Source organism: Heterocephalus glaber, unplaced genomic scaffold (genome assembly GCF_053883595.1).
Source record: "Heterocephalus glaber isolate CG9 unplaced genomic scaffold, H.glaber_assembly_v1.0 deba00001444, whole genome shotgun sequence".
Lineage (NCBI taxonomy): Eukaryota > Metazoa > Chordata > Mammalia > Rodentia > Bathyergidae > Heterocephalus > Heterocephalus glaber.
The window spans coordinates 25,346,270-25,374,221 of NW_028258297.1; the positions used below are offsets into that span (position 1 = coordinate 25,346,270).

General features: G+C 36.5%; 1 protein-coding gene across 3 annotated transcripts in view; it reads left to right on the forward strand.

Moving 5' to 3' along the window:
* Positions 1-27,952, forward strand: part of Lrp6 (LDL receptor related protein 6) — a 144,289-nt gene that overhangs the window by 93,112 nt on the left and 23,225 nt on the right. For all 3 annotated transcript variants that reach the window (XM_004845872.3, XM_004845873.3, XM_087214088.1), the window contains 7 exons: positions 11,920-12,136; positions 12,597-12,886; positions 14,243-14,469; positions 17,258-17,442; positions 18,044-18,370; positions 25,234-25,436; positions 26,829-27,040. In XM_004845872.3, coding sequence (XP_004845929.1) covers positions 11,920-12,136; positions 12,597-12,886; positions 14,243-14,469; positions 17,258-17,442; positions 18,044-18,370; positions 25,234-25,436; positions 26,829-27,040 — 1,661 coding nt within the window. The remainder of the gene's footprint in view (positions 1-11,919; positions 12,137-12,596; positions 12,887-14,242; positions 14,470-17,257; positions 17,443-18,043; positions 18,371-25,233; positions 25,437-26,828; positions 27,041-27,952) is intronic.

The window sequence follows — 27,952 nt, forward strand, 5'->3', positions numbered from 1 at the left end:
TTCTTTTTCATTTTTCTTACCCCATATTTCTGAGCTTCCTGCTGACGGTACAGCAATACCTGGTAGTTACAAGTAAAAAAAAATCTTTTCTTGCCTACTTTAAGAACATGTAGCTTTGTTTGAAATCTCTTAGAGCAAATTCCCTTACTTCAGAGAATACAATATCAGTAGATTTGAAATCCAGTTATATATACATGGCACAACTTTGTTGGGAAGCAGAAATGGAGATTATCAGAACTTTTAGTACCAAGAAATTTTGGATAAAGAGGGTATTATTGTATGGTATGTGCTGAAAACTTGGCATTTGGTGAATGTTCTGTTTCATATCCTAAGCCTGAAATTGCAGGGCTGCATTTTCATCTGATGACAACTTCCTCTATTTTATCAGTACCCTAATAAGGAAATGTGTTTCCTAAGTATTCACATTTCTTTATAAAGGAATTTCTTTGTCTGGCATGTTTAGTCTGTGTATTGTGAAAGTCTGTCAAAACATACAAGGGCCTTTTCATGATGTTTTTTCTTACTGTTGGTTTCTAAGATTAATTCTTTTTTAAGAAGTTATAATTGTCTATTGAGATAAAGCTCTTCTGATTATGTTAAGTATCAACAAGTACTTCCTTTTGAATCTTTACAAGTTTATAACATCCAGTATTCCTCAAAATTGATTATACTTTTGGTTTTGAGTCATCTTTAAATTCTCAAATCTTTGTCCATTTCTATTACTTTGGCATATTGTACATGTGGGATATGTATTTTCTTCCAGACCCTTATGACATGTGATCACAGAAGAGCGGTTGTTAAACTTTGTCATTAGATTCCTCAACAGAGTGCCTGGATTTGGGGCCCGTGTTCATTGTGTTGTGAACATGATTCTGCCTTATTTGGGGTGCATCTTATAATAATAAACCTGTGAACTTTTACCCAGTTCAAACAACATCGTTTAACTTGTTACGACCTATGACAGACATTAGGTGCCCTGTCTCCTTACCCACCCACCGTGCTTATGTCTGACTCTTAAAAGTTATTGCAAGTGTGTAATAAGAGAACCTTCTTGAGGATGGGTATAGTCATGTTACCCTGAATGGCCACAACAAATGCTGGAGTCTGACTAAACAAAACGTTTTTTGGGGTAGTTTTGTCTGTAAAATCAGGATGATCTGATGCCTGTGACTTTGAAAGTGTTCTAGTGACCAAGTTTGAACTTGCTCTTGAACTTTCTTAAATGTTGTCCTGTTACACTTTTTAATCTCATGTTTAATATAAAAGCATTTAGTATGTGTGCCGTTATTTCTAGTGTCAATTTGGTTATATGAAAAGTACTTTATCTATTTGGTTTTGTACACCAAAAAGAAAAAAAGTGCTAGTTTTAATGACCTGTTTTCTTGAGGTGAGGTCAGCCTCTTAACAATGTATAGTTGTGTTTACTAGTTAGGAGTGATAATTGTCTGGATCATCATGAACCACTTTATAATACTGGACCCTGATCTTAATTTTTGTTTGATTTTGCTGTGTAATTGAGTGACCCTAGATAATTCACATAATCTCTTGTCTGTGTAGTTTGGCCAGTGAGACTATTTGAACCACATAATATTTTAATGTTCTTTTTAGTTATAACATTTCTGATATTTATTGTACTGTGTGTCTCATTACGAATGGATAATCTGGGCTGGGGATTTAGGTCAGCAGCAACTGCGCCTTCCTCGCAAGCATAAGGTCTTGAGTTCCATCCCCAGTACCACCCGCCCCCCCTCAAAAAGGAATGGATAATCTGTTTGCCTTAGGAAAATTGCTACAAAGAAATGTATTTCACAGATAATGAGTATTTTCATTTTTTCTTTTAATTCTTCTTTATATGTTGTACAGTTAATTCCATTTGTTCATTCATTTATTTAGAGATGGGATCTCACTATGTAGTCCAGGCTGGCCTTGAACTCGTGGTGATTCTCTTGCCTCAGCCTCCAGAGTGGTGGGATTATAGGCATGTGCCACTATGCTCAGCTTAATCCCTAGTATTTAAAGAAAACTTGTCAGTAATTCAGTTTTACTGAAACTTTTCCTGGTAAGCTAGCCACTTAGATTTTGTACTGACCTGTATACCATCTACTCCATCATTAACACACTTGGTAGGTTTAAATGTGAAAAACTGCATTGGCTACTTGCCAAACACTGATTTTATTTATTCATTCATTCATTCATTCACTAACGGAGTCCATATAAAATACTGTTTTTAAGTCTGGGTTTTTTTGATATTTTTATTGTTTTTGGAATAGTTGGAAAGGGTAGGTGAGTAGATAATAGCAAGGACCACAGCTTTGGAACTTCTTAGGAAGGAGTTTGCAAAACAGTGAGTAATTAACTGTAAGGTTAATATTTTAAAGTTATTCAGCTATTTAAAGATTCTGTATCTACTCATTCATAAAGTTAAACATGATGAACAAGGAATTCTCCTTTTTTTTTTCTACATTAAGTGTGGTCTGCAATTTAAAAATGTAGATCTGCCTAAGAATATAATAATGAAGAAAGACCTGTAATCTTTTGGAGTGCTAATAGACTTCCAAACTCTTCATTCATGGTAGTGTAATTTTTGTTGTTAGATTTGATCAGAAATAAGTCAGTCTTGGAGAAGGATTAGGATTCTTCTTATTGTATGGGAATTTTTCAGTAGAGTAGTATTGTTTTAGCATTTCATTTATAATTTTAGCTTCAGAAATCAGACTTCTGCAGAGTTTGTAAATGGAGGTGAAATTAAAGACTATCTGTAATTAATGCTGCTTCAGATTTATTTTTTGTTTTTGTTCTTTTTTGGTTTTGGATTGGCTCTAATGGTTTGGTTTTTATACGTGAAGATTTATAATATTGCTTCTGTGTTTTATTTAGTTACTGTGTTCTTAGAGTACGAAAAAATCCTTCTGTCACGTAGATTGCATTGCTCTGTGCATAATAGTAAATAAATAATTTTTTAGGGGTTTTAAAAGTTTTCTTGGCTTTGAATAAAAGAAAACTATTTTCAGAGCTCATAAAATTAGCCATTGTTTGTTCTGGATAGACACACACACCCTCACTCTCTCTCACACACACTCACTCACTCTTGTTCTTTCTATCCCAGGTCCCCCGTCCCTCTTTCTGAAAACTCACCAAAATTGGGTAGTTTTGCTTAACTATTTTTGTTTTCTCAGGGTAATATAAATTGCTGTTTAGAAGGAAAAGAATAGAATTTAAGTTTTCTAATTCTTTTTTTTAATGGTGAAAAATGTGTATTTAGAATTAGCTGGCTAGACTCAGTTCAGATGATCCCAGTTCTTCTTCTGTCCATCAGGCCCAGTCAGTGTCCTAAAGCTTCTTCACAGCTAGTTTGATCTGTTGTTTGTTGGCCTTAACATAGTTTTGTTTTTTTGGCTGTGCTCTACTGCCTCATAAGACTGTTTACATCGGTATGATTTTGACTTAACAAAAAACCTGTAAGAGTATCTTTGACTCAGGTTCATTTTATACCACCATAATACCATTATCAGCACCAGGAAACTAATGTTGATACCATTTGCGTCATTCCTTCCCATTGGAATTCTGTAAGGAAGCGCTGTCCCTCCTCTGTTGATTTAGCCAATGATTTATATCAGCATTAGGTGTTTATCCTAGAGGTTCTGTTTCCTTATTAGCATTTTGTTGTTGCATGAAATGTAATTCTTAGCCCTAATGTCTGGGAAAGGGCATGGTAATTGCAGGTGTCTAATATTCTAAGTGTGATTCCTTGCAAAAACATAAAACTGTCTAGTGTAACAAAGGTACTTTCTTTTTTCATACTGAAAATCACTTGTGTATACGTAAACCTGATACGTCTTGAACTGGGTGAAGAAGCTTTGAATGTAGCACTGCTACTGACCTTCCTGGTCTCTTAAACAGGTGCATGGTAGCCCATGACTTTGCCTAGTGGTCCAAAGCATTCTCTTTACTTGTCACCTCAGTGAGATTTGGCATAATTGAAACATTTCTATGGATGTTTATTCTGTTTTTTAAAATGCTATTTTAATGCAGCTGTATTTTGTGCGCATTGCATAAAAAATATACTCCCCTAACCCTCCAATCATACATCTCTCTTTTATGCATTAACTTCTAATGAACTGCTTGTTTTGTATATTGGTTGGAATATTGGAAGTGGATTGGTTTGTTTTGAACATAACTTGAATTTACCTTCTGGGACTTTATAGCATTACCACTCCAGCTCACTTTATGATGGGTGCTTGGTTGTTCTGCTGTCTTCTATCCCTTAGACGTGTCTAGTCAAGTGAAGTTGCACAGCAGCAGACTGGCTGCATTCCAAGATTTCATGGGTAATCCTGTTTTAACATTTAATGAGCTGATGAAACTGCTGCAGACTGATTGTGGTGGCTGTAGAAAGTTTGCCATTACCTTGTCTTTGTGCAGATAATGTTATGGCTAAGCCACATCTATTTCCTGTTGTAGCCCATATTTTCAGTGTGTGGTTTACAGTATTTGGGCATCCTCAGAATGTTAAACCCATACCACAGTGTGGTTGAAATAGCTGAAACCACTAGAGACTCTGGTTCAGATTTGGAATTAGATTTTGCAAATGACAGAAGCCCAATTTCAGTTTAACTAATTAAACAGCTCTGAGGTAACACTGTGAAGCATACTATTAAGAGTTGCCAGATTTAATTAACATTGGCTCGGCTTTTAAACATGAGAATAATCTTTTGAAATCACCTAAATTTGTTCATTTGTTCTGGAAACAAGCTTTACCATGATTTTTAAAATTTTATTTATTTATTTATTTATTTATTTATTTATTTATTTATTTATTTATTTTTGGGTACCAGGGATCGAACTCTGGTCCTTGCACTTGCGCAGCAGACAGTGAAACCACTGAGCTAAATCCCCAGCCTGATTTGTTTTATTTTTAAAATAAGGGGTTTAACACCATATTTATAAACTTAACCAGTCCAAAACTGTTACTTGTTGGATATGAGAAATGCAGTAGTGATTTTCTTCTTCCCTCCTTTTTTTAAAATTATGAAATTTTTCAGAATTATAAGAAAATACAGTAAAGATTATCATGAATCACCCAGCTTTAGCTGTAATCAGCAAATGGCCAATCTTAAATACAGCATGTCATAAGGGAAGAGCTGAGAAAGTGGCCAAAATAGGTTCTTTTACTAATGTAACTGTGGTCCTAATACTTCTGTTTTGAGACAACCTAAAAGAAATGAAAACAATAGGTCTTTGTTGTTGTTGTGTACAGGTACAAGCACACAATGATAAATGTAAACGTATTGTATACCTAAAATGTACCAATAAAAGAATTTAAGAAAAAAAAAATCTCAGCTAGTGCTTTGAAGTACAAACTTATAAATGTGATAGAATGTAGTTTTTTTTTCATTAGAGACCTTTTTATTGTGAAGTTATTTTAACCCATATTAGAATTAAGTGTTCATAGCTGGGAAGATGGAAAAACCAAATGGGAAATGGAAGACCTTTAATTTTTGTGGCTTTACCAAGAATCATGGCTGTAAAGCAAGCCCACAGGTGACAAGTATGAGGGAGGACAGCGATCTGCACTAAAATAGGAGCAGATTAATTTCACTGTAGGCTATATAGTCACTGCTGTGAAATTATAATCCTTCACAGACCAGTATGTATTACTGGCCAAATGTGGCTATGGAGCACTTAAAATACGAGTAGTTTGAATTCATATGTACTTTTAAGTGTAAAATACAGTACAGAGTAAGATCTAGCATTTAAAACAAAAACATAAAATCTTTTGCACAGTAGGAGTTGAATCTAGGAGCTTCACTCAGAGCTGCCTCCCCAGCCCTTCTATATTTTGAGACATGGTCTCACTAAGTTTCCCACGGTGGATTGGAACTTGAAATCTTGTGCCTCATCCCAGAATGCTCAATATACAAGCAGGGAGCACCCTAATTAATACATTTTTAATATTAAATACTATAATAAAATATGTTGGATATGTTAAAACATGCACTATTATTAAAATTTTACCTGGTCTTTAAGTTTTTGAATTATAATAATGTCATGATAATGTTATAATATTCTGTTTTAGTTCTAATCCTTTTATAAAAACTACAGTAGATGAGAATAGGGACATAGGAAGTTAAGGAAAATATGTAATTAAAAAATTAATGTTTAAAAAGTCTTTAACACACTTTAATGAGATTAATTTGAAATAGACATGAATCCATAAATCTTGCTTTAATGTGTACTTCATTCCCCTGGACACCAAAAGGAAAGGCTTTTGGGTTTTTCCTTTTACTTCAATTTTAAAATTTTTACTTATGTGTTTGAAATGGGGTCTTGATGTGTGTAGTCCACGCTGGCCTGAAACTCTCCAGGTAGCCCAGGTTGGCCTTGAACCTCAGAATCCTCCTGCCTCAGCCTCCCAGTGCTGGGATTACAGGTATGTGCCATCACATCCAGCTACTTTTTGCTTTTATAGTGAGATTGGGAATCACCAGAAGGAATTAATGCTCTACTGGATAAAGCAATGAAATCTTTAGTTTTGGCTTTTCAGGAACTATATTTTAGTTCTTAGCCACTGCCATTTTAATGATACTAAGACTCTCATTACCATTTATTGTTATTGTTTCACCAGATGTTGCTAAAGGCCTTTACAAAATATCTTTTGCTTGCTTTTCTTTCTAAAATCCTTGGTTGTCCTCCTAGCATCATTAACATTGATGCAAATTCATTTTGTAAAGGAACTGGAGTGAAGATGAGCAGAACATTTCTGAGCAGTTCTTTATTGGCACTTCTGAAATCCAAAATACCCTGAAGATCAAGCATTATTTTCAATTCAACTAGTGGGCAAACTGGCCTGAAGCAGTGTTAGACTATTTGAGGTCTCTATACCACAAATACTGATGGTTTTGTTGTAGAAATGATGAGGTATTTGGCAGTGAAGTGCTGCCCTGGATTCAGTAAAGGTGTTATGCCATGCATGCTGTGCTGACCTTTCTGAATTTCTAAAATCATCTGAGTTCTGAAATAGAGCTGCCCGCAGGCTTTCAGATAACGGATTTCTGACCTTTGTTACCAGTCTCACAGAAATGGTATTTATCGCTAGCACAATCTAAACATGACGACAAAGGTAGTGTTCCTGAAATAGTTTTGTTGCATCATTCTCCTTAAAAGGATTTCAGAAGCCTCTTGTTTTCTGAAATTTTCTTTTTTCCCGGGGGAAAAATTGTCTTTTCTTTTTGTTGAAGCTGAGGATCTAACCCAGAGACTCATGTATGCTAGACAGATCCTGCACCACTGAGCTACACTCCTAGCCCCTTACCCTAGAATGTAATACCTGCTGCAGGTGGGGATTTATCTGATGTCTTGGTTGAGTCCCTGTCTTTCAGCCTTCTTCAAAGCATTTCTTTCATCATCAGTGAAAGATACTGTTTACACCCTTGACTCTGTGCCTTTAACACGTGTTATTTTTATTCTGGAAACCCTTTTTCTCTTTGTCAAAATTCTAATTCTTCAGGAATTTCTGCTACTACTTCTTGAGGTTTTTCCTGACTGTCTGTGGCCCAGGGAGGAGTGTATTTTTATGGTTTTAATATGAATATTGTTTACCTTCCTGACTACATTGTTATTTATCCCTTAGCTGGAAGAAGCCCTGTTCTAAATTCTTAGCATTCATCATGTCTCATGGTGATTTGGAATTTTTAGATAGGTTTACTAATGTTTCATTTAAAGGAAATAGGGTTGGTGTCTGCTAGAGCAGCAGAAGTGTACTGAAATCAGATTGTCACACTGCTCTTTTTTGTTTATTGTTATAGTTATTTTGTGTCTACATAGCAAAAGCAGACAATACAAATGGGGTTAGAAATTGAGAATAGAGATGCAGGCCTGTGGTTGTTCACTGACTGCCAAGATGTAGAAAACGCTATAGTGGTTTTATTCTTTAACAGTGTGTGGTTGGTTTGGTCTTTTATTTCCATGTACTCTTTTATATTTAAATGTTGTGTTTTATTTTAAAGTACTGCATTGTAATAAATTTATTAATAAGTTTATTAAATAGCATTTTAATAAAATAGTTTTAGACCAGCAGAAATCAGCATTTATCTAGCGCCTGTTGTATATCTGGTGTTCTAAATATTTAGCAGTATTTTATTTAATCCTTAAATAATTCAGTGAGGGTATTGGCTCTCTTCCTATTTGGCATGTGATTACCCAATAACAGTACAGCCTGTGAGTGAAATCTAAATCTATTTCTGCTATAATATTATTTGCTGCTGATGTTTAGAGAGCAGAGGAGTGATGCGTAACTGCTTTATAGATGCAGAATTATATGAACTGAAAAGCTCCTTTAAGTTTGTGGTTTTTGTTATTTTTCTCATGAATTCTTCAATTCCATTCTTTTTTAGTTTTCTGAAATACAAATTTATTTTATTAGGATATGTGTGGGATGCATATCTAGCCCATTATGCAAATTCATACTGAAACATCTGTCTTTTGTTTAAGCTGCCTTTTTATCAAAACAACAGTGTTGCAGCAAGAGGGAGCTGAGAGAAGAATAGGTGAAACCTGTACTATTTTGTTTTGTTTTTTTGGGTACCGGGGATCGAACTCAGGACCTTGCGCTTGTGAGGCAGGCAGTGGAACCACTGAGCTAAATCCCTGGGCCGAACCTATAATGTTTTTGAAGTAGAAATATTATTTTTCAAAAGGAGTTCAATATTAGGTATGTGGCTTGCACTTTTAGGCCAGCAATTAAGTTTTAATATGGCAAACATTTGAACATAGTGATCAGCAAAGTCAGTGTAAAGTTTATTAGTTATAAAATAATGAAGAATAATCGATTTAAGATAGCACTAAAACTAGCAATACAGTTAAATCAAACTTGTTTTAATATACCATAAACTTGTAAAAAAGTACTATTTAGAGTCTTATAATACAGACTGGCACTCTGTGTTGGGTGCACCCTTGTTAGGACAATGAACTCCCCCTACTGGAAAACGTAGTTCACTGTTAAATATATGACATTTATGTGAGGTAGCTATACATTTTTCCAGGAGCTGCAGGTGGAATGCTGCAATAGAACCTGACCAGACCTTTAAACTTAGAGATTTGCCATTTTTCTTTATAAAGTGATTGCTAAAGCCATAGAACCTGATAGACTTTTTGAAAGGTGTTTCACAAATAGAGAAAAATGCAGGAAATTTTGAAAAGTATATACAGCTGGAATTTGAAAAAGGAAAAAGTAACCAGTGAATGAAGAGGTAAAAAATAGTGCTGGCCATAGAAAAAGAAGTAAGGTCATATTATGCTGTGGAAGCTCAGTGAAAAGTTTCATTGCGTGCTGAAGAGCACTGAATGTCATAAAGAGGGAAAAGAGCATAGGACTAAGAAAAGAAAGTAGTCATTGGGTATTTCAGTAGTTATGTCATGGAGTTATAGATTGGAACCAAGTTGCAGAGAGTTTAAGGTGAAGGCAGTTATAGTTCATATTTTTAAAACATGGCAATAAAATAAGGGGGGAATAAATAAGAGGAAGTATAGAATTGTTGTTTTTACACATTGTTTAAGGTGAGGAAATGTGTTATGCTAAAGGCAGAAAGGAAGGGACCCTGTGGAAAGGGGGAATTGAAGCTCTTCTTCCAGAGGAAGTTTTGGGAAGTTCTTGAAAGGAAGATCAGGGAAAAGTACTAAAGTCAAAGGATAATCTTGCAAGAATGGAGGCAAAAGTACAGAATTTTAAAGACAGCTTTCCCTACCTAAAATAATTTTCTGAATTGGATATCTAACAAAGGATAGATTTTTCACCTGGATCACAATTTCTAAGAAGTAATAGAATCGGGCCAGAAATTCTTTCTAGGAACTCTGCTTTTAGGAGAGATCAGGGATGTGCACATTCTTCAAAAGTGTGTAGGTTGTATAGCATTGTCTTTACATGGATTTAAAATGTGGGCAAGAACAATTTTCATGGATTTAAGTAGCAAGGCTGTAGGATCCAAGGTTAAGAACATTATGTAAATAAAATTTCCTTTCTATATTTAGAAAGGTTTCTTAGGAATCCTGGTATCACTGAAATTTCTGGTGAAGCTCAGGATCCCACTTCAGGTCATTGACATTTTAAATTGTAAATTTTAAAAATGTGAATTCAAAACCTTTGTATACAATTATAGATACTGCTGTAAGAGCTTTGATAAACTAGAAGAGCTGGAGTGGGGACTTTTGTACAGAGCTGATTGCTATCACAGTAATTATCTAAATTTTGTTTTCTTTTTCTCTTAATCAGTTATTTTTTTTTTCTGTATGTGACGACATGTTCTCTAGTTTTATACTCCGGTAAGTAGTTTTTCTACAGATATGCAACACTCTTTAACTAGTACTCTGAAAGACCAAAGTTTTAAGGTAAACATTTTGAACAGTTAAGGTGTAAAGAGACCCCCAAAAGATGTTTAAAAATTAGGTACAGAAATGGGAGACAGTCTCTTTCTTTGCCATATATATGATGCAGTTGTTTTATTGTTTCATCTTCATTGAAAATCACTTAAGCCTTTATTGAATTCTTTACAGAAACTGTGGAATGAATTTGAGATTCCTGGTATTCTAGAGTTGACATTCTAGTTATATACATAAATAATTGACTCCTCGGTTAGTCCTTCTGTTCTTAAGAACTGTTTTAGTATTTGAATAAAAGTAATTTAAAAATATAACATATACATTATAAGATATACCCAGAAATGGTCTATTGCAAGAAAATTTGAATATATTTAAACTTGTTTTTCAAATTAAGTTACTAGCTTTAAAAAGTATTTCATATCAGACATGGGAGTAATGTTTAGTTTTTGTTTTAATTGTTTTTGACTTTTGGAAAATATCTGATTGTCCACCTAGACAACCACAGTATTGATTTATTTGGAATATTTCTTACCTATTTTATGGATAAAAGTTAATACTTGCATGTAATATTATATCTGATATTTTTAAGAGGGCTGCAGAGGGTACGGATATTGTTCATAGGTACGTGTTTTTAGTATCAGGATAACATTTACAAAGGCTAATTAGCCTAGCACGCGTACCTTTTTTTTTTTTTTTTTGGTACCAGGGATCGAACTCAGGAACTTATGCTTGCGAGGCAGGCACCGGAACCACTGATCTAAATCCCCAGCCCACACATACCATTTTAACTGGTAGAAATAGTTTCAGTTGGGAACTTGAATGTTGGTACTTTGGAAGACTTACTCCATCTTTCAAAACAAAAGATTAGTACTTGCCAGAAAATAATACTGCTGTTAGGTAATTAAAGTGGGTGCATCCTTGTTTCTGAAACTCTAGATACTTTTGTGATAATAACCTCAGGGAGTGATAGATTTATTGAGACTTCTTTTGTCTGTTCATCTTTTTTTTGGCAGTGGTTGTTGTTTGAATAATAATAGTAAAATAGAAAACATGCTAAATGGAAAGAACCTAAAAGACATCAACTGTGTTTATAATATAAGCTGTATGACTTCATGTGAATCTCAGTTTCTTTACGTATGAAAAAGGCAAAACTCAGGATGAAATAAAATAAGTTGTAAAAGAAAACATGTGATAAAGTAACATGTATTAAGGTACATTATCATTTTAGAACAAATGCCCAGACTTAAGGTGATCATAGTTTAAATTTTGATAGTCATTTAATAGGAGAGTTCCATACCAAATCTACAGTTACCAGGTTTTTTAGAAGGAAGAGTAATAAGAAAAAGAGGTAAAATTCAAGCTTATGTCATATATTTGAAATTCTCTAAGTCATTGTTTTGCAATTTTGTGAAAGAATTGTAGTAGTAATAACTAAGATGATTCTTGAATTTTGATGCTATAGGCAGTTGGGTTTGTCATTATTAAATATTTGAAGGATAAATACCTACCTCATCTTCTGCCTTCTCTTCAAATTTAAACTTGAAGGTTATGAATACTGATGGCACTGGAAGACGAGTACTAGTGGAAGACAAAATCCCTCACATATTTGGGTTTACTTTGTTGGGTAACTATGTTTACTGGACTGACTGGCAGAGGCGCAGCATCGAAAGAGTGCATAAGCGAAGTGCAGAGAGGGAAATCATCATAGATCAGCTGCCTGACCTCATGGGGCTAAAGGCCACAAATGTTCATCGAATCATTGGTAAGAAATTCTCAGATCTCTTAGAAATGGAAACCAAGACCGAGAAAAAATACTGAGAACCAACTGCTTGTAAAGCAGCAATATAAATTATTGATGTTTGAAATAATACAGAAATTATCTTTAACTTTTTACATGGCTTACTATTCTGGCTATGAAGTTTGGCTATACATGCACAGGCCACTTGCATACCTTTGTCAGAAGAATTCAGTCCTGTTGTATGAATAATGCACTTTATTGTAAAGCTGACTGTGTGTGAAGGAAAGTATCTTGCCATACTTTTGTTCCCTATTCATTCTCATATTGCTTGTTTGTGGGAGTAGAATTTAGACACTAGACTGGGAGCAGTATAATCATAGGCCTTTGTGAACCATTGTGTACCAATTTAAAAGTGAAAATGTGCTGATTATATCAATGTGTGTGTGTCCTTCTGTGCCCTTTTATAAACTAATTTATCTTTTAGGTTCCAACCCTTGTGCTGAGGAGAATGGGGGTTGTAGTCATCTTTGCCTCTATAGACCTCAGGGCCTTCGCTGTGCCTGCCCCATTGGCTTTGAACTCATTAGTGACATGAAGACCTGCATTGTCCCTGAGGCTTTCCTTTTGTTTTCACGGAGAGCAGATATAAGACGAATTTCTTTGGAAACAAACAATAATAATGTGGCCATTCCACTGACTGGTGTCAAAGAAGCTTCTGCTTTGGATTTTGATGTGACAGACAATCGAATTTATTGGACTGATATATCACTCAAGGTTAGCAAAAGAATTGGAGTATTAAAACTGGGGAATTTTTTAAAAAGGAGAACTTGAATTTCTGTATCTTTGTGCTATGACCCACCTCCCTAATCACTTGATAGCAGAGTCTAACAAAAGCCCTTATGTTTTTAAGGGACGTGAAGGGGGAGGCCCTTGCAGTGTTTTGTAAGGTGCCTTTTTATAAAAGATACTTTGCTAAAGTGCTCTAAATCTGCATGATACACTCTTTCCCAATTTCATTGCGTTTGAAGGTGACAAATGGCATTTTCTTTAGCTGGCCAAGTAAACATTGTAAGTGTCACATAAAGTGGCTTATGGAGGCTTGCCTCAAAATATCTTAAACTTTTGAAGACTGACTGAAGTCAGAAGTGCCAATTATGAGTTATAGCTCCCCTTTATTTTCTTTTTCCTAGAGTGAGTGTTGAGAAGTATATTGGGATAGAAAGAGAAATTCCTGACCAGAAATCTGGGGAAGTCTTTCCTTCTTCCAGATGGTTGTAGGTTTGTTCGGATAAGTTGTGTTAACTTTGGTCTAGCTTGTGAAAAACATGGGATGTTAGAGCCAGGTATTGTTGGATTCTGATGATGTTTAGTAAAATCTTTTGAGTAAATAAATGAAATAAATAAATCTTGGCTTTTATTGGATGGTTTTCTAAATTTACTCATCTTAAAATAGAGATAATGCCTACCTTGCTGTCGTACTAAATGGGAAAATCTCTGGACACAGATTTCTTGGGACAGTACTTGACAAGTGGCACCTGTTATTATTATCTTGACTTACGATATTTTAGATTTTTATGGAATTTAAAGCTACAGTTGTAATAGAACATAGTTATATTGATTTTATAAAGTATGATGTTGAGATCTTCTCATTTTACGCAGTGACTTGGCATTCTCATCAGACATCTTCAAAGTTGGCTACACGTCAAGAGTCTACAGCGTTCTGGTTATATCTTTTTCATTTGATTACTAATAAATTTTTTAAAATTTCTGTCCACTGTCTTAATAGAATAAACTTTTGGTTCTTAAGAGTTTCAAATTTTCCTCTCTGAAGTGGCAGTAGAACAGTTGTATTAATTAGAGGTTGACATCAAATTTTTCTGTGGTTGTAAACTCTAAATTTTTTTTTTTTGGTACTAGGGATCGAACTTGGGATCTTGCCCTTGCAAGGCAGGCACCGGAACCACTGAGCTAAATCCCTGGCCCCGTAAACTCTAAATTTTATTAGGAAATAGTATGTTTCTTGGCACTTTCACATCTTTTTACCTTCAGCAAAAACCAGACCAGACCTTCTTTGTGCTTAGTATTTTACACATAAGTCATGTGACTTAGTTGTGAATTTTATTTTTGCAGACCATCAGCAGAGCCTTCATGAATGGCAGCGCGCTGGAACATGTGGTAGAATTTGGCTTGGATTACCCAGAAGGCATGGCAGTGGACTGGCTTGGGAAGAACTTATACTGGGCTGACACCGGAACAAATCGAATCGAAGTGTCAAAGTTGGATGGACAGCACCGACAAGTTTTGGTTTGGAAAGATCTGGACAGCCCCAGAGCTCTAGCTTTGGACCCCGCTGAAGGGTAAATACCTTTATGTATGCATTCTTTGGAACTCCATTGTACGTTTTGAGGAACATGGCCTGGTTATAGATTATATTCTTGATATCTTAAATGATGCTTATAAATAATCTGACAAATAATAGGTTTTTTAAAAAGATTATTTTAGATTTCATGGATTAATATTCATTATTAGGTAAATTTTATTCACCCCCCCCCACCCCCCCTCTTTTTATGAGACAAGGTCTTACTATATAGTTCAGACTGGCCTTGAATTTGGCAGTCTCTCTATAGTTCTGGGATTACAGGCGTGTACCACTAAGCCTGGCTAGCTAAATTTTATTTCTGTTATTATTAACACTAGGTACAGACTGAAATGGATTCATAATCAAATATTACTGATTAGCATTTATATATTAAGTGAACAGCCATTTTGTGTCTGTTTTGGCAATAGTAGGGATTGAACTAGCGGCCTTGCCCATGCTAGGCAAACACATGAACACTTTTAAAAGGTACCATCACCCTGTGTTTGCTGCATCCTCCCAAGTTATACTAAGTTCCAAATCTGTTGTAATAAACTCACTGAAATAATGTTGTGTGCTAAAAATATACCAGTCCCCCCTCAGCCACAGTTTCACTCCACAATTTCAGTTACCTATGGTCTAAAAATATTAAACATTTCCAGAAATCGATTTCATAAATTTTAAATAACTTATTTTAGTATATTATGTTTTTTCTATTTTTAGTTGTTAATCTATTACTGGGCCAAATCTATAAATTTAACTTTAGCACAGATATTTATAGGAAAAAACTATAGGATATGATACTTTTATTGGGCATCTACTGAGGGTCTTGGAATGCATCCTCCGTGGATAAGAGGAGACTGCTGTTGGTCTCTCTCTCTCTGTCTGTCTGTCTGTCTCTCTCTCTCTCTTTTCTTTTCTTTCTTACTGGAGGGGGGGTGGAATCAAACTTGGGACCTTGTGGTTGTGAGGCAGGCAGCGGAACCACTGAGCTAAATCCCCGGCCCCTGCTGTACATTTTTAAAAGCTCTCATTTTAGTTTTAATTAATTTATCAGTATATTCATTTATTTATTTGGGAAGGCTGAGGATTGAGCCTCCAGACCCTTGCGCATAAAGCTCCATTTTAAAATATCCATTAATTCAAGGTGGACAGTTAGTTTGATCATTATTATAAATGTGGAGAAACTTTGGATTATGAGATAGAACTGTTTGCAGCATGACACATTTTGTAAAGGTGAGGTGGTCTTACAATAATCAGCATGTTTTATATAAGGAAGCAGCTAAGGCATCTGAAATTTGAGGTATTTTGGGGTTTTTTTTGGGGGGGGGGTTGGTACCGGGAATTGAACTTGGGTCCTTGCGCTTACACAGCAGGCGGCCAAACCACTGAGCTAATTCCCCGGCCCCTGGCATCTGAAATTTGAAGAAAAATTCTACTTTTAAAAGAAGTTAAGTGTAAATAAATTTGCCACAACTGTAATTAAAAAGTTTTCCCTAAAATCACCAGATTAATTCCATACTTAGCTAGTTGTCATCTAATTCAAAAGCCATGACAAAGACGGCTTCTCTGTGCTGATACCTTGTCGTGGGATTATGGTGATCTTTGCTCTGAGAATTAGTTGTCAGATAAATTTAGTAGTTGGACTAAGGATTCTAGTATAGATTGCTGCTAGCAAGTATAAAATTTCTCCCACAGTTGTTTGTCTTTGGCTCTTGTGTGTGTGTGCTTGTCAACTGACGAGTACAAATGCAAATAAAGCCTCGAAGAACTTTAATTTCCAAGAGAGCATGTTCATACATTGCTACCAGGTCACCCTTGGGCAGGCTGATATGTAAAGGTCTGTCCTCAGGTAGGTATTTTACTGGAGCTGGCGTGTGGAGTGCTTTCTGAGAACCAGGATTCAGCCTTGAAAGTTAGTGCCTTATTAGTTCATTTGGAAAGGCGTTGGCTAAGGATTAGGCTCTAGTTCTAGCTCTGCCGTGTAACTGGCTTGGAAACATGAGACAAATAAATTTGTTTTAGTGTTTCGGTTTTTCCATCTGTAAAAAGCAGTTGGGTAGCTCTAAGAGTAAAGGGAATGATTCAGCAAAGTAAAGTAAAACTAAGAGAATATTTTAAAAGCTCAGAGGGCTCGTAGTAGAAGTGCTCATTGATCCATTGACCCCTCAGGGTGATTCATTGTTCTAATTCCAGCAGTACATTCCCCTGGACCCTATGTCCAGACACCTTTCAAGCTTTGTTCTCATCTTTGGCCTTTTAAAGGCTCACTGTTTAGTTTTACATTTAATATACTCCTTCGTTTTGTTTTTGAGAAGTGTTGGTTACACAAGTTAAAAAGTAAGTTCAGCATTTTAAAAGTAAAAATTGCTGGTATTCCAAAGCACATAAAGATATTTTAGTCAGAAGAGCCTAAGAGATTCTTAGACCAGAGCTTTAATCCTTTGCTGTTTACATGAAGATTAGTTTTACAAATGGCAGTTCTGCAATAAAGAAACCATTGGTTTGTTTCCAGATCTTGGGTTTGGATGGAGCAAATTCATTGGAAAAACTAAAGAAAATTGACTTACTTTCTATTTGAGATGTGAGAAAATATATTTAGTTGAAAGTGTCAAGATAATTGAAAAAATTGTGACCATGATTTTGTTTTAACCATTTGCTTGATTTACTATGTATTTTCTTTAAATTTATTTAGTTTAAATAAATACAGTTTATACTATGAATGAATACAACCCTTTTCCCCAGAAAACCAAAAGTGAAATGTTAAATATCCATTGTTTTGAATTTAGATTTATGTATTGGACTGAATGGGGTGGAAAACCCAAGATAGACAGAGCAGCTATGGATGGAAGTGAGCGTACTACACTGGTTCCAAATGTAGGGCGGGCAAATGGCCTGACTATTGATTATGCTAAAAGGAGGCTTTATTGGACAGACTTGGACACCAACTTAATAGAATCCTCAAATATGCTTGGTAAGCTTTACTCTTTTTTTATTCAGATAGTATATTTTTTATACAAAAACTAGTGGTGGCTATTTATCATGGGTTAGATACTATTAATGAAACTGTGAATGTCTAGTTTCTTTCCCTGTTTTGGAATTATATCATTTATATTATTAGTAATAGCTGTTCAGTTACTTGGATTCATACCACTTCATTATGCAAAAATTTCATTTTTGTTGGGTTTGTAATGATATTTATAATTCCCTAGATATTCCTGAAGTGATTTTTTTTTTATTAAAAGAAATTGTGGAAGGAAGAAGAAATATTGAACTGTAGGCCCTTCTGTAGAGAAAATAAAACCACAATCAAAGTAGACCATTCTCAGGCATTTAAACAAACTCAGTGATTTATAAGAAGAATATGAGTTTGAAGCGCACAGGGCCAGACTGCAGCTAGATCGATTTCAGAGGACTGGTCTGGTTTTAGAATTGGTTTTAAATGAATTGTTCTATTTTAAATTGCTCAGAAATGTAATGTTTTATATGTTACAAAGTTTTTGGCCAATAAGATACTTGTGTTTTCATATATTTCATCTCTGTTTCTCGCTTGTCTACTGCCTTTCTGAAAACAGGACTCAACCGTGAAGTTATAGCAGATGACCTGCCCCATCCTTTTGGCTTAACTCAATACCAAGATTACATCTACTGGACTGACTGGAGCCGACGCAGCATTGAGCGAGCCAACAAAACCAGCGGCCAGAACCGCACCATCATTCAGGGCCATTTGGACTACGTGATGGACATCCTTGTCTTCCACTCCTCACGGCAGGCAGGGTGGAACGAGTGTGCTTCCAGCAACGGGCACTGCTCCCACCTCTGCCTGGCAGTGCCGGTTGGAGGTTTTGTTTGTGGATGCCCTGCCCACTACTCACTGAATGCTGACAACAGGACTTGTAGTGGTAAGCTGCATTTCCCCTGCAGCAAGCCAGAATTGGAAGAGAAAGCAGCATTTTAAAAGTGACTTAATTTCTATTTTTTCTAGAGTAAAAGTAGTGGAAGTCTAGAGTTGATCATTTGTATAATTAAAAGAGAAGGGCCAAGTGGTGGGTATTTGATGGTAGTAACATGATATTATAGAAAAATTAAGTCTTTTACCCTTGGGCATTAAATATTCAGTGCAGAATGTGCATCATGTCACGGAAGGAGAGTCACTCGTGTGTTGCACATAATCGATATTTAATTCATTAGGAACGGAAAAGTGGTACAAATAGTACAACAAAAAGAACCTCAAAATGTAACCTGTTATTTAAAATGCATAGAATAGTACAAGCAGAAAACATTTAATTGTGTATAATAAGGCCAAAAGAAAAACGCACATGAAAAGATTTAACTCAGTATAAAACAATAGTCATAGGTGGGGAACTAGATAACGCATGTCTGAACATAGTAGGTGGTGCTACCTCATTCCTGCCGATGTTACCAGAACTCCTTGTCTAGTCATGGACCCAGATTTTTTTGTTTTTGTCTACTATATCTTTATTTTTAAATGTTGACAAGTAATTCACATTAAACCCACACATACATTGGTAACAACAGAGTGTGTAAAAGAACATTTTTGGCCAAGGGAAACCTGGCATGTGATTAACTATGTATGAAAGCTTTTCTGATTAAGTATGTATGAAAACCTATGTGGTAGATGTAATCAAGAAACAGAAATGGATTAGAAAGAGTAGGCTCATGGTATGGATCAGTATGGAGAAAGAAACAAATTTGTTGTAGGATATTATATGTAATTATTGAAATTTTGTTCTGTGCCTGAGAAATGTATCAGAAACTGGATAGAAAAGGATTTAGTCTATTCTAAGACTAACTTCAATTGTGAAAGAGAATATCCATATTGTTTGATGATTAAGAAGTTACACTTTAGATTGTGCTGCACATTAATTTTTTGATTTATGAAAGCAACATAAAATTTTAAATTTCTTTTTACTGTATATTTGTAATACATAATTACATAATCCTCTTGGTGTATTAATACGTACACATACTGCTTCTTGGTCAGTTGTACTCCCCATCCTGCCCTCCTCTCTAGCCCTTTCCCATACCCGCTTCCCATCTCCACAAGTCTACTTCCTTGTTTCCTATAATCTCTTATTTTACTGTTTAGATTGTTCATAGTTTGAGCTTATAGAAGAGAAATCATGTGCTATTTAGTCTTCTGTGGTTTATTTCAGTTAGCATTATGGTCTCAAGATATATCCATTTTCCTACAAATTCCTCAACTTTATCCTTCTTTATGGCTAAGTAGTACTCCTTTGTGTATACATACCACATTTTCTTCATTCATTTGTTGATGAGCATATAAGCCACTTCTGTAATTTAAGCCACTGTCAGTTGTGCTGCTGTAAACATATTACTGTAATATGACGACTTTAACTCTCTTAGGAAAGTAACCACTGAGTCAAATGCAATTTCTGCTTTTAGCTTTTTGAGAAATCTCCATACTGATTTCCACAGTGGTTGTACTAGTTTACATTCCCACCAACAATGTAGAAAGGTTTCTGTTTCTCTACAAACTTGCCAGCATTTATTTTGAATCCTTGATGATAGCCTTATTTTATTAAAGTAAGCTGGAAGATAAAATTGGTGAAACTCTTGAAGACATAGGCATAGGCAAGGACTTTCTGTACAGAACCCCAATTGGATAAATATTAATACCCTAAGAATCAACAAATGGGATTTGAAATCAGATTTGAAAACTTCCGTGCAGTAAACAACCAACAGAGTACAGAATGGGAAATGTTTTTTGCTAGCTACTCTTCAGACAGAGAACTAATATGTAGAATACATAGGTATATAGAGAAGTAAAAAAAAATTAGACCACAAAAATAAAGGACCCAATCAATAAATGGGCAGTTGGAATGAATAGACACTCCTCAAAAGAAGAAGTACAAATGGCTAGTAAGTACATGAGAAAATGTTTGCCATCTTGGGCCATTAGAAAAATGCACATCAAATTTTTGGTTTAATTTTTCTGATTTAAAAATGAGAATAATAATAGTAATTTTATAGGGTTGTTGTAAAGATTAATAAGGCCTGCGATTTGGTTGCTGGGAAGAAGAAGGGATAGTGAGGACTTAAAGACTAGTGTGGCTATGTAGGAGGCTTGCACTGTGTTTGTGGTAGCAGTGATAGATGCGGATGGGCTCAGTCTTCGGAGCGCGAATGAGTAGAACTTAGTAATGGGCTCTATTTGGAGAAAAAGTAGAGAGAAGAAGCAAGGATGACTTCTAGATTAGGTGTTATAGAAGATGGGCTGTCAGAGGAAAAAGATGAGATGGAAGGTACATGTTTTGGAATCGCCTGGATATATTTAAAATGAGGAAGATTACCTAGGGAGAAGGTGTAGTGGAAGACCCATCAAACTTTGTCTGTGAAAGACCAGACAGTAAATGTTTCAGGCTTTGTGAGTGTGTAGGTTCTGACACTTGCTCAGTTCTGTTCAACTTTCTACTACAGCATGAAATCAGCTATAGACAATACAGTTTTTAAACGGAGGTGGCCGAATTCCACTAAAATTTTGTTACAGAAACAGGCAGCTGGCCAGATTTGGTTTACGAGTTATAGTTTGCCATCTGTTGGAGTTTGCAGAGGACACTAAGAAGTGTTTAAAAGGAAAAGCCGGAGAATTGAAGTACTAAAGAGAAGAGATAAGGTTGTTTCAAAGAAGAACCGTTGACTGCTGCTGAGAAGTTGAGTAAGATGAGGTCTAAAAGTGTATCAGCTGGAGTTTGGGGTGAGGTAGTTATTAGTGACCCTGAAGAGCATAATTTCAGAGACAAAAGGCAGATTGGAGATTAAAAAATGAATGGAGAAAAGGAAAGGGCAGTTGTAAACGTGGATGTCTGTAAAGTTGTTTGGCCTTGAATGGATGGAGAAAATGGAGTAATGACTGATGGAGGATAGAGCCAGAATGTGAAAAAACCTTTTGAGGTCATTACTCTCTTAGCTGCATCTGCTCAGGCTTGACAGTGGGTGAGTGAAGACCATGGGAAAGTCACTCCTGAGAGTCCCAGATGTCTGCCTGCTGACTGTCTTTCTCAGCTAGTACAGCAGTGCTTCAGCAGCTTCTGGTGTGCTGTTTTTTTTTTATAGTGAGTACTATTTAACATCTGTGTAGAGATGTATTAAATTCCATGGCACATTATGAGAGATTTAACAACATTCTTCCCCTCGACTTTCACGTTGTATAATTTGCTCTTTGACCTATTTTAAAAAGTTAAACCATCATGTTTCTCTGCTCAAACTTTACAGTTGTCTCCATTTCATACAGAGTGAAAACCTTGCTCTTATAAGTCCTGAAAGGTCCTACATGATCTCCACCCATCACTTCATAACCCCTTCTCCACCCTCCCCCTTCATTTCCTTCTTTTCTCTGTAACAGCCACACTGGCCTCATTGCCGATTTCAGGTATGCCAGTCACTTCCTACTCAAGACTGTTGTGCTGCTTGTTTCCTCTGGTTGGGATGTTCTTCCTGTAAATATTTTTACGAATATTCACCTCGAGGTCTTTGCTTAATTGTGACCTTCGTAGTAAGATCTGGTCTACACTATTTAAAATTGCAAATAATTCTTCTACCCTGTCTACATTGGCAGTGTTCCTAATCTTGCGATTTTTCTTCTTCCCATGGTACTTACACCTTTTGGATACTGTATCATTTATATATTCTACTGTTTATATAACTTCCTTCTTACGTTTCTTGCTTACTGCCTATTAGAATATAAACTTGGTGAAGCAGCAGTTTTTTGTTGTCTTCACTGATATGTATTAGGTGCTAGACTGATGTTTGTGGTACGTGGTAGGCACTCAAGAAATTATTAAAATTTTAAGTCAGCGCAGAAGCAGAGCGTGTTCTGGGAAGCCACTTGTGCTTTCCTGCTCAGCAGCTCTGTGACCTTGGGAAAGACATTGTCCTTTGAGCCTCAGCTTGCTCACCTAGCAAATAGAGGTAAAATGGGGGGTTAAATAACATCAAGTGTGATATGTGACACTGGAGGTCCCCAGCAAATGTTTGCTTCTTTTTCTTCCCTCTCAAATAATTTTATTTTCTTATTTATAAGATCAAGGGTACAAGGCTCTCCTTGTCATGCAGTGCTTATTTCTTCATTCTTTCAGTGAGTATTTATTGAACACCCGCTTTTAGCCACTGGGAAATATAACAGCAAATGAAATAGACATAAATCCCTGTCCTCACAGAGCTTCCATTCCATTGGGGCAGATAATGAGCTAAATAAACTGTGTCAGAATTAGGTGGTGATAAATACACAGAAATACTAAGAGCACAAAAGGGTGATCGTGTAATGATGCAATATTAAATAGGGCGATTAAGAAAGTCCTCACTGAAGAAGGTGAGGAAATAAGCTATGGGGATATCTAGGAGAAGACCTAGCAAGGAAAAGGGGACAGCAAACACAGAACCCCTACAGGGAACATATCTGACTTACTAGAACTCAATTCTCCAGGTGCATGGCTTGACTACTGAAGTGTGGGTTGGGGTTCAGTCCCTGCCTAGTGCCATTGGCATCATACACAAATGGCACAGTTACACATGGTGGGCTTGGCCTTGAAATTTACTCTTACCAAGAGCAACACCTTCCTTTAAGTTACAGGTAGACACTTGTGCCCTCAGGTTTGCTGAAAAGCTCCCGCTACTCAACACTTCCAAGTTCTTCATGTTTTTCTCTTTGCTGTGGGAATGTAAGACTCTGGACAACCTGTTGATACAATTTTTAAAGCATCGTTCTGTGAGAGATGTGTGCGTTGTCAGAATTCACATAAATTGGATAAATGGATTTAAGCTTTTAAAACGGCAGATTTTATGTCACTTTAAGCATTAATCAACTCTAAATAAATCACAATATCACCTTCCTCTTAGAAATACTGAGCCTTTTGTAATTGTTAATGTCTTTGAGTATTCTTTCTGGAGCCAGCATTGATTTGTAGACACATTTACCTTTATTTTAATCCACAGTTTTAGAACAACAAGGTCTGTACCTAATTGTGAAATCTTGTTGAGAGTTAAAACTTGACTTGGAAAGAAAGCCTACCCAGCATAATGTAATAGGAGCCAACTATACGTGTGATTACTTCCCAGACAGGAAAATTTGGGAACTAAAACTCCAGGGTGTTTAGGCTGGGTATATTGTTTAGTGTTATAGTGCTTGTCTTGCAATCCAGGACGTTCAAGGTTCAATTCCCAGCAGAGGGAAAAACAAAAAAGTTTAGGAATTTTTCCTGTATGCCTCATTGTGTATCTCAATATGAGTGGTGCTTATTCTGCTGGAAATTTAGAATTTAAAGTCCTCTCTCTTCCCCCCTTCCCTGCTTCCCTCCTCCTTCTCCCTCCCTTCCCTTTTCTTTTGTTTTTTCTTTCTCCTGAGAAAGTAGTATTGCCAAAAAACAGTTCTTTAGAAAATGGTGAGAGGCTTTTTACCTACTTTGTGAAATGTGTTCTTAAGGCGTGTCTTGTACTGAAATTGCTAAAAGTTGTTGAATCAATATGTGGTGGATAATGGAGATTTCTAATAGATTATCGGGATACTTTTAATTATTCCAAGCTGGGTGTGGGCTGTTAACTCTGAAAAACACAAATTCCAGTGTTGTGAATGCTAAGTTCCTGTGTGAGTGCCAGGGAGCATTTGGGGGATTTAAGCCAGTGTACATCTGGGTGTAAGTGCAGACTGGATGCCCCATAGTAGAGCTGTGAGGGACAGGGGTGAGGGGAGTAAGCCAGGCTCTTTGTTTATATCACCAAGGAGGACAGGCTTCTTCTGGATTTAGGTGATGACTCAGTACCCAGAGAAGACAGTATCCCTTTATCTGAAATCTGTGATTTCACTTACTGTACCAGCAGTGAGTTACTATCTGGAAATATTGCATAGAAAATTCCAGAAGTAATTCCTAAGTTTTAAGTTGAGTGTAGTTCTGCGTAGCATGATGAACTCTGCCTGGGACATGAATTTTCCTTTTACCTCGTATGCATGCTATTTACACTACCTGCCTGCGAGTCACTTAGTACCTGCAACTTAATGGGGGAGGCCTTGTGTTCAGTCCCCAGTACTGGCCTCTCACCCAAAAAAAGCAAGTAAAGTCTGTATCTGCAGTTTATTAGGGATTGTTTAGTTCCTGTTAATGCTAAGTTTATTATTGTTACTCCTGATAACAATGATAATAATAATAAACAATAGTTATTTTCACTTTACATTCTTAGAATTCCTTAATTTTTAAAGTATTTTCACATAAGTTGTAAAATTCTTACAGCAACTCAACAAGAAGGATAAGATGGTTATTTTGTTTTACAGTTGGATAAACTGATCCAGGTAGGATTAGAGATGAGGTCAAATGACTAAATAGTGAGAAAGCTGAACCTGAAACTAGTTTTGAAGTTTCTGCTTTGACCTACAGGGGCCTGGGATACCTACCACCCACCACAAACAAGAATAGCTTAAGAAGGAATAGGGTGAGTCACCTGGAAGAATAGGAGAGTTTTGTATGTCTTTATCAAATGGTTCATTGAAATCAAGTCTCCCGTTGTTTCCCAGGCAAGATGGAGAAAAATATGGCTCTGTCACTAGGTATATCGTAACTGATAGGAAAACTAGAATACTGATTAATGTCACCCTGAAGAGAGTTTCTGGGGGCATGCCAGAGGACTCTGCCCTTAGCCTTACTGTGTCTAGGAGGTGTGTACAACGGGCAGATTAAATATTCAAGTGGAACTTACAGTAACTATTTCAGATACATTCTTTTCTTTCTTTAAGCTCCTACCACTTTCCTGCTCTTCAGTCAGAAGAGTGCCATCAACCGCATGGTGATTGATGAACAGCAGAGTCCTGACATCATTCTTCCTATCCATAGCCTTCGGAATGTCCGGGCCATTGATTATGACCCACTGGACAAACAACTCTATTGGATCGACTCACGACAAAACATGATCCGAAAGGCACAGGAGGATGGCAGCCAGGTAATTCTAGGCCCAGTTCAAAACCCATTTCATTTCTTATGACTCATAATTGGACTAACCAGCCATCCAGCCATCCTATTTTATTTGACTCTGTGTGCATGGATCTGACTGAAATTCTTAACTGATGACCTTTTCTCTGTGAAAACAATTATTTAATGGTGGCATCAGGTGGAAATTGTACTAGGATAACTTATTGGTAATGACTTTGTCCCTGCCATCCACATCCACCTTTTTTCCTTATGGTTCCACTTGTATGGAGTGTTAGAAATAAATAGTGAAATCAGATAGGCCTTAGTCCTGATTCCAGCTCTTGCTCACTACTTTTTATGAACCTGTTTTAGCTGATAGGAATGCAGAGCACATTGCTGTTACCTGTTAAATGTAGGGACTTGGTAAATGACAGCTACATTACTACTTACCTATTATTTCAAAGGTATTTATAAGGTAGGAAATGTATAATACAGTATCAGTTTTTTTTAAATGGGGCCCAGTAATAGGACCTTTGCACTGAGCTACATCCCCAGCCCTTTTCTTCTGTTGTTGTTTTGGTTTCATTTGGTTTGGGTTTTTGAGATTCAGTCTTGCTGTACAGTAAAACCTCGACTTGAACTTACTGTATAGCCCAGGCTGGCCTCAAACTCAGTAAAATTAAAAACATCTAGGAGTTGTTGTTGGTCCAGTAATTTTTTCGATAAATACTGTTTGGTGACTAAGGGATGTGAATGAGTTATTGTCAGTCTTATGTATTCCTACATACCAGTCATAGATTTAGACACCAGTGTTCATTCTATGATTCTTCCTGTGCCCAAGCAGCATTTCAGTGGCATTATAATAAATATTTGTCATCTTCCTGATAGCAGAGATGTTAAGTTGGATTTTGAATATATTAAATGGATTTTGAATGTACATTGTAGGATGTTCAGCAGTATCCCTGGCCTCAACCCATTAGATACCATTAATACTTGGAAGAACTAATCTGTCCTCCGCCCCCTCTTCTGCCCCAGGTTATAATAACCCAAGGGAACCTTTGAGATGTATGATTGACAAAGAAACACATTACCTATACAAACATACTGGTATTGTGATTTTCCTGCCTCAGCCTTCCAGAGTGCTTAGATTACAGGCATGTAACAACTGGAGCCCAGCCTGGGCAATTTAGTGAGACATATCTCAGAATAAAAATATTTTAAAAGAGCTGGGGATGTAGCTCAGTGCAAAGGCTCTGGGTTCAATCCCCAGTACTGCCGGGGGGTAGGGGGTGGATATAGCAGAAATGAAGACTTGAGATCCTTCTGAGATGTGTGAGCACAGAGGCATACCTATTGTGAGTGATTTTCACAGGACCATCTAGTGTGGAGTCTTAACTTCTGTGTGTTTTTATTTTTCCCTTAGGGCTTTACTGTGGTGGTGAGCTCAGTTCCAAACCAAAACCTAGAAATACAGCCCTATGATCTCAGCATTGACATTTATAGCCGCTATATCTACTGGACTTGTGAGGCTACAAATGTCATTAATGTGACAAGATTAGACGGGAGATCGATTGGCGTGGTTCTAAAAGGCGATCAAGACCGACCCCGAGCCATTGTGGTTAATCCAGAGAAGGGGTATGTTGTGACATGGCATTTAGAGACTTTCCACCTGAGACCCTCCTCCTCCCTCTCCTCAGCCCATTATACACTTACCCTTCCGTGTCTTGTCCTGCAGTGAACAACTCAATATTCTGTGTTCACTTGCATCTGCATTTTCTTTTAGCTTTCTCTTGGTTTCAGTGCCTAGAATTTCCCTCCTTAGTTGAGTTCTAAACCTCAGCATACCTCCATGAGCATTTCAGCTGCCACGTCCTCCATTAAGTTTTCCCGGGCTCCACCCATCCAGATGTGATTCTCTCTTCTGGATTCTTGGTGCTCTGTATCTGTGTCATATGTAATCTTTGCCAGATTGCCTTAAACTTAGCCATTTTTCGCTCATGTATTTCTTACCAGAACTTAAGTGCCTTTATAACAAAAACTAATATGTTTTTTCATTTAATACAAAGCTTTGCATTTAATACATATTCAGTACTCAGTTGGATCTGAATGAATGATAAAGAATTTACCAGGGAAAGTGGCTTACTTCAGAAGAGTTACAGGAAAGGGATGAAACTTACCAGTTAAGTCTATGAAATGATTCATGTATGACTTAATTTTAGGTAATAAATAGGTTCATTAGAAAGGAAATTTAAAATTTGGTGTCCAGCTCTCTATAGCCATTGAATTACAGTTTATTGTGTATTCTGAAAGCATAAGTTTTTGTCTTAACACCGTCATATTAATCTGTGAAAGCTCCCTAAGAATTGTGTATCTGAGCTGGGGATTTAGCTCAGTGGTCTGGCACCTGCCTCACAAGTGCAAGGTCCCGAGTTCGATCTCCGGTACCAAAAAAAAAGAATTGTGTATCCATGTTACTATTATTGAAAGTAGTAAAAGGTTCTCATGACCTTTTTAAGAAATAGATTTTTAAAGGAGAGAAAGGATTGG